General features: G+C 38.9%; 1 protein-coding gene across 1 annotated transcript in view; it reads right to left on the bottom strand.

Moving 5' to 3' along the window:
* Nucleotides 1–3,085: 3,085 nt before the first annotated feature.
* The window catches only part of nalf1b (NALCN channel auxiliary factor 1b), an 87,355-nt gene continuing 78,151 nt past the window's right edge, over nt 3,086–12,289 (bottom strand). Inside the window, exons 2-3 of the mRNA XM_029459236.1 lie at nt 6,646–6,817; nt 3,086–4,582 (exon numbers count right to left, since the gene is read on the bottom strand). Coding sequence (XP_029315096.1) covers nt 4,281–4,582; nt 6,646–6,817 — 474 coding nt within the window. The 3' untranslated portion in view covers nt 3,086–4,280. The remainder of the gene's footprint in view (nt 4,583–6,645; nt 6,818–12,289) is intronic.

The following is a 12,289-nucleotide window of genomic DNA, read 5'->3' as shown; positions in this document are numbered from 1 at the left end:
TTACCAACAAAAGTCAAATCAGAGATTTACATCAGTCAAATCTAATTCTATTGTCTGAAAGAAACCTTGCACACAAGGTCCATCCTTGGTGCTAACATTTCTGAAGCGGCATGAAGGACAACACATATGCACACAGCATTTGCACCCATGCAACAGCAGCGACGATGAATTTCTGCATGTAAAGCAGACATGGTTTACTGTATGAATACATGTCCAGCAGTGTGTTAGTGATGGCTGTTACACCACAGCATAGACTGCTGACATGGTAGGCAGAATGAATGTATGTTGATGGTGAGGGTTGTGTGAGACTTTTGAGACGTAATCCGTTTATTGCTAAGATGGCACATTTTTCCAACGCTGACGGACTCTTTTTGACCTCCTGTAGTCCATTATGTTTGATCATGAGAATCAGCGTGTCATATCAGATTTGATTTGGGTTTATTTTACTCCATACAGGGTATGTTTTGGCACCAGTATTAGGTCATTGCATCATCTCATTTCAAACAAGGGTTTTGCAGAATATTCTGTTGGGGTAGTGAAGGGAAAAAAATAGATCTACCCCCAACATAGTCTGTATCGGGTCTTGGGGCACTGACACAGTTATTACACATTGTACAGTACTGTGGTTTCAAACTAAAGTCCATGCAGTTTTAGGACTGCAGTGACTAATGAGGCAACTAATACAGCAGGTCCCTGCGGGTCTAAAGACAGTGGTGGTTTGCCACACCTGTCCTGAAGGCCCCAAGGTCATAGCAAAGCTAATGAGCTCTCCAGAGAACACAGCGCTAAGCGACACACACACATACACATACACACACACACACACACACACACACACACACACACACACACACACACACACACACACACACACACACACACACACACACATCACCTGTTCCTCCAGAACTCAGCCTTCCTGACTCCTGTGTATATGACAGTCCTTGTGTGATAGGTCTTCAGCAGCAGTAGCAGTATAAAATAATAAAAATATCTCTATCTACTGGTGACCAAAAGAGTAGCAGCATTTTTCTATCACTGACTGTGGCCATCCGAGATGGGCATGGGTGAGCTGTGCTGAATGACAATGAGTTGTTATGTATTTCATTCAAGCAGGAGTGGTAATGTCCAGAGTGGGTCAGGGTCTAAACAGAATGAAAGTGCATTGTCAAAATAAGCCAATATACTGGTTATATAGACATGTTGTGAATAATGATGAATTTTAAATCCTCATATAAGCTGTATAATAAAGTTCTTGACATCAGATTTCAGATTGGACATCTCATTTAAGTAATCAACATACTTGAAAGTGGGAAAAATGCATTAAACAACATCTGTTTATCTTCGAATACTTCGAATACCTGATCTTATAGCCTTGTTCGTCGAAGAGACAAAACTAAATCTTGAAACTAAAAGAAGAAGTCAGCCCTTAAGGTCACACCATTCCTTCCTGTTCACACGCTGGTCAACATTTATACAATAATAAACATAAGTGTCAGCTGACTTGGACGATTATCAGGTTATGCCATTAGTGCTTAAACAAACAGTGACATGCTCCTCTCTCTGGGTTTCTGTTCCTGCTCTCCAGCAACAGTCAGTGGAACGCCTCTGCACTGCAGGTGCACACGTTTAAAAAGAAACAGGAAATTAGCCATGTTTTAACCTTTGTCTGCTAACAATTTGGATGTGCATGTTGTCAAGTGTGTCAGACTGTGTGGATGATAATGTTTGTACTGTATATCTTAATAAGCCCTTTACTTAATGAGACATTAGTTTGATGTTTTGAGGAGAAAAGTATAAAACAGTGGGCATGCTACAAGAGCTGATTTGAGATCAGATGTGGAGTGCGGAGTGGGGCTGAGGACAATCAACAAAAGAGACTGTCATACCCTTGCAGAGAGCCTCCACATGCAGTTCATGAAAATCAATTACACATTTTGATTCAACAGAAAAATACTGAACATTTTGAACAAATTGTCTCCGTGTTCGTGATATGTGGAGTGTCATTCTGTACGTACCGTGTGGCCAGGGAGCGACATTATAGTGGAATACATCTACTGTATTATGGGCAGAGGACTTTCTTTTACTCTACTGTAAGTAGCATGCTACCTTTCCAAGTGAGACGTTGACATTTTATCTTCATCATAACTGCATGGGAGTTAGAATTTACCAATTGAAAAAAAAAAAGTACTTAAAAGTAATATCCAGTCATAATGTTTCTTGTGAACAAAAAGGCCTGAGTTTAAAATGACACCACTGATAAAGACATCGGTATTGATCCTTGGGGAAACGTTAAATTGAGTCTTTGTTTTTAAGCAGAGATGACAGAATAACATTATTTTTACTTAAATTGCTGCTCACAGCAGGGATAAGGAAAATAACCAAGGCTCTGAGGCAGGGGAGACAAAGGAATGTTCAGGAATCGTTTTTATGTTGCGGACATTATTTTGACTGGATAGTACCTTTAACATCTAAAATAAAGAAAAACTTCTTCATCAGAAACAACAGTGAATAGTATATATATATAGATCCAGTGCTATGTTCCCGATTTCAGTTAACTTTGCTGAGCAATGTTGCTGAAAAGTGACCACAATCTGAATGGGTTTTGGTAAAATGCCTGAAAAAACAGCTTTGGTTTAAACAGTTTCATGTTTTGTTCTATGAGATAAAATGATACCATCTGTGCTTTTTGTTGTTGTAATTTAACAAGGTTGTTAAGACGTGGCTGACTCTTTAAAAAACGGGATATCTATTGCAAAATGTTCGCGTCCTTACCCGACCTTTAATAGCTGACAGTTATTCCATTGAATTTGTTATCAAGTGTTAAGATTCCCTCCTAATGTTGTCAGTACGTCTACTTAAAGCATTCTACAGGTTATTTGGCATCGGATTGCCTTGTCTTACCTTCATTCAAAACACAACAGAGTGCAACCTGAGACGTGCAAATCCTAACGCTTTATGATCGTTCAACACATAATATGCAGCCTTGTGAGAAAATCCAGATAAAAAAAAATGTTTGAATGTTAATTTATCGTCAAATTGTTTTGTGACAATATTTTGATTCAGATTCCATTCATTTGGCTCAGCCCTAGAAGTGTTAGCCTGAAACTGTAATGATCATTTTAGTTTAATACAGCTTGGATCTTACTTGTATAGTTTTGGCCATCAGGTTTATTGATTATGATAACATAAGCAAGCAAAGCTAAGCAAAGTTACTGCTGAGATCTGGAACGTCACTAAAATTAGTCAAATGACAAACCAGATTATTTTATTTGGCCTAAAAAACTAAAAGTGACTGCACTCAACATTTTAAATAATCTTTCACTGCACAGGAAAACTATCTGCACACGCTCAATTGTTACATTGGAGGAATTCATCATATTTGGTCCTGATGTGTTTTACAGCTTTTCACTGATGATTGTTTTGATCCTTTAAAACAGTGTTAATAGGTAAATATTATCTCACAATACAAAGTGTAAACCTGTAAACCTGTGTTAAACACAGAGCTTATTATAGACATCAGGACTACATTCAAAGCCCAGTGGAGTTTTAATGTGATTGTTGTCAACAAACCAGCACAGCAGAGCTAAGTGACATCTGAAGAAGGGGGGAGGGGGGGGACATCATTGCTGCATCAGCCTTTTATCTAGACTTTTAGGGTACGTGTCAGCAACACACACTCATCCTCTTATGCACACACATGCATACGTGTAGAGACAAACAAGCGCACACACGCCCACGCATACTCGCACACACGCAGTAAATCTATAAACACATCAATCGCAAACAAACTTGCAGCTAATTATTATTTTAACACATTATCTGTCTTATTTAGAGAATACATTTTCTTCCTGTATGAGAGAACCAGAAAAAAACACAAAGGATGAACATTAGAAAGAGAATATGATTGTGTTATTCCTTAGTCAGCCAGTGCAACAGAAACCAATAATTGGAACACAGTGTAAAAAAGCGTAGTGAGAGAAACTCAGCCGTGGGGAACTCAGCCTTCCCACTCAACAAAGGCTGTGGCATTGTCCCCTTTCTATGTAAGGGACTGGTTGAGTCCCTTAGTATGTCTGTTTGTTTTCTTATTTATTTGTTTTGATTGATTTGTATGTCTTTCGTCTCAAAGCGTCCCACATTTGCCAGAAAGCGTTGCAGAATGTCCACAGGCACACAGCTCCAGCTGTTCGCACAACTGTGGCTGTATTTTTCCACATCGGTTGCCATGGTGAGGGATTCCCCCACCCCAACAACCTCACCTCCTCCTGGCAGCTCTATCACTCCTCGTTGGCAGGGCTCTCCTCCAGAGGTGTGATGGCGGGGAGGCCCAGTCCTGTTGCATTGTGGGATGCAGTGAGGCTGGCAACAGTGTGTAGGAGGACGAGAACCAGCAGGCAGAGTTTGAGCCGGCTGTTACACAGTCTGCAGGCTGCCGATGAGCTGAGGGAGGTACGGTGCTGGCATGGCGGGTGAGTTCTTTTCAGCGTCCCCCGGGAACAGTTGTCCACTTTCAAGTCCCACCGCACGTCGCAGCACTCTGCATTCGGGTCAACACCTGATGGATAGTCCTCCAGCAGCCCTGGGGGTTGTTTGAGGGGACAACAACGGATCTCAGTGAGAATAAATTCCTATGAACTTGATCATTCTTGAAATTATGGTCTAAAAGCACCGCTGCCAAGAGAGCTCAGTGCACTGCAGTGTAAGAAAACACAAGCAAATGGAGAAAGAAAACACAACAGTAAACATTGTTGCCTAATTTTCCAACACAAAATCTTTCTTCCACACATGCTCATCAGTTTCTTAATTTGTAGCTGGAGCTGAAGAAATATTTGAAGTACTCAATTGACAGACAATGAGTGGAGTAGTTTTGATTGTCAATAATATCTTTTTCAAGCCAAAATGAAAAAAGTTACAGCTTCTCGAATATCAGGCACTATTTCTTTATAAGAACATTTATGTATTTGGGTTTTGGACTCCTGTTTGGACAAAACATACTGTGTGAATATGTCATATTGGGCTTTCCATATACAGTATTCTGACATTTTCTACACATAAATGATTTATTGAATAATTAGTATAGATCAATTGTATTAGATACAACCCTGTTGCAGTATTATAAAGTCTCTAAATGGGACGTAGCCTATGTGATATTAAAAAAATATTGAAGACGTTTTCTGTATCGCAACCAGGTTGTAATGAATGTGGGATTTCTTTATTCTACATGCTGTACCTGTAATGTCTCTTATATATGCCGCTCAGCACCCTAATTGAATTACTGTGATTTGTCTTACTTTTGCAACCATGCCTTACAGACTCCTTATACAAGTGCTTTCAATGTATAGGTTCTGTATCAAAACTGTCTAAACATATACTTTATTTTGTGCTTTTTTAAGAAACATTGTGAAAAAACACAAAATACATGTTAAAGATTTTGACACAGTGCCTGAAATCACAGCTAATAAGAGCTGGCTGACACTCTCCACTGACATTATAATCAAAGGGGGTTTGTCACGGCCTGTGTGCATGCTAACGTGACGAGTGAACTCTCGAAAAAGTGTGTGCCCACTCGGCACAGTTTGACTGTCAGCAGCTTAATTGTACAATACACAGAAGCACAAACACGCAGACGCAACCTGTACATCTGACGTCATCTCTAAAATTCACCTATACACACAAATACTTGATTTTTCTAGCTTGTGTGTTTTTGATTAGGTTATTTCTACATTCTAGAATACATGTATTGTCAAAAGCCCATCAAAAGACCAAAACCAATACTGTATGTATTATCTATGTAGTCAAAGCCTGATATAGTGGATTCTTATGTGGCATAGAACTCTATAATTGTCCAAAAACATTTTTTTTTTAAAAACACATCAATGAGCTACATTGTTGCACTGGGAGACAAGTTTCTTTATTTCGAACATGGGCACTTTAGCTATAAAAAAAAACCTGATGCACAACATGACCACCAGAGGGCAGCATCAACATGTGATGTGACTGTATGTCGTTGTATGTTCTGGGCACAAAATATTGCCTCCACTCACTCACCTTCCGTGTATGTGAAGACACACATGTGTGCATGTGGTTTTGTGTGTGTCCAGCGCTGTAAATAAGCACTGCATTCGCTAAAACTGACCCACAGAGTGCTATATGCTGTTCACTGCAGACATAACATACACACTTATTGTCACAGTGCTCGATTGTGCAGCTGCCTCTTGGTGCTGTGAGTAATTGGCAACCATTTGTTGTTATGGTGTATCACCCTGTTAGTCTGGTGATTAAACAGAACATCCTGTAACTGTAAAGTCACAAGTGTTTAATGTGTGACCATCAGAGGTTGGGTGTCCTATTGAAGTATCATTGAGCAAGATACTACGCTCTACATGTGCTCACCATGTGTTTGCTCATTATACAGTAACACAGGGTTAGAGACGCATGTTACTCATAGCTAAGTAATGCTGTTAAATCCCTCAAATAGTCAACAAATCACTTCGCCCCAACTGCACAGTTGAGTTGTTGAATACTAAAGTTACACTGGGCAGCTGCATGTATTGCACTGATGCTAATCTTTAAAATAAGGTTTAACAATCAGGAGCTTAAAACAATCAGAATAATGCATAAACTGTTAGATTTCTTTTGTACCTGTGCATATAAAACTGGGGCTGCCTCCATGAATGAGATCATCATTGTCGGGCAGGACGAAGGGGCACCGCTGCTGCACCTCCAGGCAGTACTGACCACAGGGGATTCGCTTACTGCAGTGCATCTGGGTGGTCTGGAAGTACTGAGAACACAGCCAGGGCTTATAAACCATCTAGGTGGGAGACAGAGAGGTGAGGGCAGGGGAGAGAGGAAGAAAGGCGGGGGTGGTGCAGAGAGGAAATTGTTGAGTTAGTGAGGGTTGCATTGGATGATACACATGCAAACACTCACATGAGCGTACATCATCCATGACCTCTACAGCTATTGATTCACACAGGACTGAGCAGATATCCTGGTGATCCTGTTATACACTGTTTAATGAATGTAGCTGTTGCTGGGCAGTCATCACTATGTCAGTCAATATATAGTATTACCCAAGCTCCTCTTCTAAGTATCATTGTGTACTGTGGCATGCATTTCACAGTTTTCAGAAGGATAACTGGTTTTGATCTGCAGTGATCCTCAAATACACGGTTGTTTCACTACAACACAATCTTTACTGTAATCCTAATGTAAATATATATTCGTACCCTCACCACTAAAAATCACAACAAAAGCTTAAAACCTCTTTCAAATGAATACATCAGCCACGTAAAATGGGACCACAGTATATTAATCAATTACAATCCAGAGAATCAGACAAAAGCCGTCTCCATCCACTGAGACCATGAGATGCGGTTGAAAGATTTGAACTCTTTTAATATAATATCAACAGGAGACAATCTAAAGTACAAATGGCATCTGATACTTCTAGGTTTGTTTACACAAGTAATGCTTGTAAACATAGTAGTTTATGGCTTATATTTAAAATGATCATCATTTCACTAATAACAAAACAAATTGCATTGTAAATTTGAATGCGAGATTATCTCAAATATACAGTACATGGTCCAAACAGGGCCGATATTACGTAATGTTGATGTTTGTGTTCAGTGACGTGCTTATTTTTTCTCACCCATTTCCTCAACTCTATAGGTGCACAAGTGAATAAATTGTGCACAAATAATTAACTTATCACATTCATTTCGTTTCTCATGTGATAAGCTAGTCGCCCCATGCAGTATTAATACCTGCAGCAATTTACTGGTATTTCCAGTGAAGCACTCCAGGGACTAGTAGGCAAGCTAGCACCTGCTATGAGCTAATTATCATGCCTATAAACAGTGCACCAAACCATAGGTCATATCACTCCCAGCACAGCGAGTACTGTAAGAGAGAATCAGCAAATATGTATATTAATATGATTTAATGTAGAGCTTCATCCGGATGACGCACATAAACATCAAAAGAATATCTGAACACATCAAAGAAGACATTTACACAAGCACACAACATGGAATGATTATTTTTACAAGTAAGAAATATACTTATAAAAAATGTAAGAAGGGTACTGGGACTGGGAATAAAAAAGATGCATGGCTGTGCAATGCTAAAGGTTGCTCTCTGAATTGAGCCATTCATATAACTGTACATGTGGATGACCACAGAGCTAATAATGATAATGATGTGTGGACTTCATAAAACATAACTAATGGGTTAAATATTAAAACTATTTTTGGACAATGAAGTACCTCTCATTTCCTTTTGTATTATTATATATAAGGCATATAAGGCATAACAAGAGGATGCAATATGTGATTAAAATGAGAAAAGATAAGCAATGCATTTCTTAGAAATTGTCTTTGATTCTTGTGTGCAAATTTGAGAATTCAAGTAGGGGCATAATACTGTAAGTTAAAATGTTGCTGGAATAACAAAGAGAAGTTCAACAATTGTGTTTATTATGACAAGTACCTATTATCTGCTACTCAAATATCCCCTCTGCTTCTAATGGCCACACTGAGATGTCATTTTGTTGCATCTGTATATAATGTATCACATCATTATATCATTATGTAAATATTGCTTCCACGTAACATAACTGCTCGGTTGAATCATCTGTCATGCTTATTGCAGACTGAGAGGCATAATCTATATGCATGACTGAACACGTGCACATCCAGCACACATGCTCGGATACTCTACAGTAAATTGCTGTGTGCTAATAATTAGATTTCGGGTCGAAGATAAGGTTAGTTCCACACACACATGCACTGCCCTTCTCTCGAATCTACCACTGTATGAATATGAAATGAAAATGTGGTCACATCTTGTACATACATATATAAATATTTCTAAATGATTTACATACTGGGAGTCTATGTATGTATGAATATAAGTGTCCTCGCCTGAGAGTATACGAAAGTATTTAGCATTTTGCGTGCGCAACACATTTTCCACCTCATGTCCTCCTATTCCCAGAGTTTGGGATCCTGTAGGTGTCAGCATGGGGAGATAAAGACACACTGGGCAAGATTCAGCTATGTGTCACTATTACACTAACATTGTCACTGGCAATGAGTGTCAAGTAGTGTCTGTTTTGGTATTTATCAGACATTTTCCCTACTCAGCAGATTCTCAGAAAACAATATTAAAGTCAAGGTGTGTCTGGTCGCACTGAGGCTGACACATAAATCAAAAAATCGAAGGCTAAATAATCAATAACTAAAGATATTATCTTTAAACATCGCCTAAAGCTGCCGCTGCCGCTTTCGCTGCTCCTGCTGCCGCTGTCACTACTGCCGCTACCACCTGCTGCTGCCACTGCTGCTGTTGCCGCCGCTGCTGCTGCTGCGTACACAAGATATCTACTCCCTCTACCATCAGTCTACTGTAGACCATTGACTAGTTATTTATCACCCTGCTGTCAAATCTCAGAGTGGGAGAAAGAAACATGAAGCGAGAGAGACATAGGGAGTGTCATGATAGAGATAGTGGTAGGATGGACTCTTTCTCTCCTTTATATAACTATATAACAATCTGATGTGTACTCTCAACCACCTTGGGAAGACATTGAAATACTGCTCTCCCCTTGGTGAGTTAGAGGTCAGCCAGCTGCCTCTCAAAAAATGTTATTCTCCTTTTTCTGTCACCTTTCACTTCCTTTTACATTTTCCATTCGCTTTTGCTGTCTTAACTCCTGTCATTGTGTCATCTTTCCCATTGATGATGTAACTGTGACACAGTTTTACAATACAGACCTCATGGTTTGATGTACTGGTGATGGTTTACCGTAAATTCTCAGATAGAAGCACACGTGAAAAAAACCTGTATTTTCAAACAATGGAGGCAAACTACAATGTACTACAATGGATCACAACACTTATTCATTACTTCAGCATTTATTTATCAAGGGTAGTCTACAATAATTAACATCAGTGTGATGTAAATATGTCATTTGTATGGAAAATGTTTAGCTGAACTCCCTGAAATTCATCAGCACTATGTTCACCATTCTTTAAACTATACTTTTTAACAAAACTACTGTTCTCATTAACTTAATTATTTACAATCATGTTTACTTTGCTGTTATTTCCAATCCTTTCCCTGCATTTGTGTGTAAATGTATTTGGATAAAAGCATCTGTCAAAAGAAAGTATATAAATGGTATGCATGTAAGTGAATAGATTTCATGGAGAAAAATAACAAATGTTTTAACTTGCTTGGACTGTAGGTTGATCATTCTCCAAGTACCTTAGTTGGTCGCAAACCCCAATTTCCAGAGCAAATGCTTCGGTTCAGTTGCAATCTCTTTGCACAACGTAGAGATATCTAGAGGTGGCATGAATGCAATCAAAGTCAATGGAAACAATACAGCTGCAGATGTGCTCTAGGCACTTTTCAACACTGAAGTTGAAAATGACAACAACAACTATAGTGAATATTTGGGGTTGTCTGAATTGTACAAATCCATGAGTACACAAGACCACAGACTGCATAAAGAGAGATATCAGCAGATAATAGAGGGCCTTGATGAAAGTGTCGGTCTGCTCGGTGCAATCACACAGTTTGTGCTTGTTGTAACAACTAAATAAAGTTGGGAAACTATTGCTCCCCACTCCTCTCCCTGCTCTCCACTGATTTGCTTGCCTGTTGGTTATCTGCAGTGTTGAGACTCAGCTGTGTCTTGGATTTGATTATTTCATAACGATTAGGCTAATAAGGTTGAAATTGATGGAAGGCCTACCCTGCCCTATGGTATTGGTTTTAAGTGGCCTCGGATGGCCCTGCCTTGTCAGTGCCTCGTCTTTAATGTTTTATCATGACTTGTTGTTGTGGCTAAACTGCTGACAGATGCTGATGGAGCTGGTAACAACACACCAAATTACTGCAACTCATTCCTCTTCAACTTGAAGTACAGTACAGTAGCCCTACAGAGAGACACAGTGATACATAAACAGACTCATGAGCAGCCGTGTAAATTACAACTAACACAGCCATGCACTGCTTCACTGCATTTAGGCTATCCTTTTTCTTTTATCCTCTTTTCTGCTCTGCTTATTTAAATGATTCTCTGCTTACATAATGGACCAGGACAAGTGTACAGCACAATAGCCTGAATGTGTTTTATTTGATAGAGACGATGCAATTTAACAAAGTTCCAATACAGAGCGAGAGACTGATGCGCTGCACAGAGAGTTTATAGCTATTGCTAATTTTCAAACCTTGTCCCCAGTTAGACATGTACAGTCTAACTTACATATACAGCTTTTAGTATCATAAGACCACACTGTGAACATATAAATACAATATAATACACATCACATAATACACATACCACAATACAGCAATGCACGTACAAATACAATTTAGTCATTTACAGTAATATTTGCTACAAAAAATTGGTACAACTCTGGTTTGCTTTAAGCCAGCCCTTAATTTTTGTTGTAAGGTGTTTATATCTTGAATTAATTTGATTTCAGATGGTAATGTGTTTATGTGTCCACATTTATATCTACAATGTGGTATTTTACAGTTGCCCTTCACCCTGCTCGTGGTTACTCTGTTACTGTCTTGTCTTTGGATATATCTGGAGAGCGACTCTGGGGCTATACTGTTACTGCATTTGATAAGTAATTTGATTAAACAAAAATGAGTAAAGCTCTCAAATCTGGTATTGGCATAATTTTAAGTTTTGTAAGGAAATTATGAAAAATGTGTGGATTCAGATAAAGCCTCATTGTCTCTGCTTTTTTACCAATTTTAACAGTAAAATACACAGATTTCTTTTTTGGTTTTCTGATTATCACCTGGATTTTGTCTCCACGTACCAAATACTGTTAGGTCTCCTGCTGCAAAGAAATACTTTACAGTCAAGAAGCGCAGCTAATAGAATCTTTGGAGACAGAAAAAGCAAACACACCATCAGTGAACTAAAAATGGTTAAATGCTATTGCATTTGTGTGCCTTTGTGTGATTTAAAAAAATATATATTCTAAATAAAGATATGCATTTAAAAATGTAATTTTGTTTTATTGAAATGAACAAATGGACCTTATACACTGCATACTGTCCACTGAAGAAAATGTAATTTCCTCTGAAGCACAGATTCGGTATGCTCTCCACAGTGTTGGATGAAATGAGCAGTCCATTCAAGCAGTGATAGTAAGGCTGTCCAAGATGTAAGGGGTCAAATAGAGGTTGTGCTTTAGTAGGAGCCAGCATGTAAACTATCACTTTAATTCCTACAGCAGCAGCAGCAATG

The sequence above is a fragment of the Cottoperca gobio genome, chromosome 21, assembly GCF_900634415.1.
Source record: "Cottoperca gobio chromosome 21, fCotGob3.1, whole genome shotgun sequence".
NCBI lineage: Eukaryota > Metazoa > Chordata > Actinopteri > Perciformes > Bovichtidae > Cottoperca > Cottoperca gobio.
The sequence above is the reverse complement of the archived record's forward strand: the minus strand, read 5'-3'. Positions and strand labels throughout refer to the sequence as shown.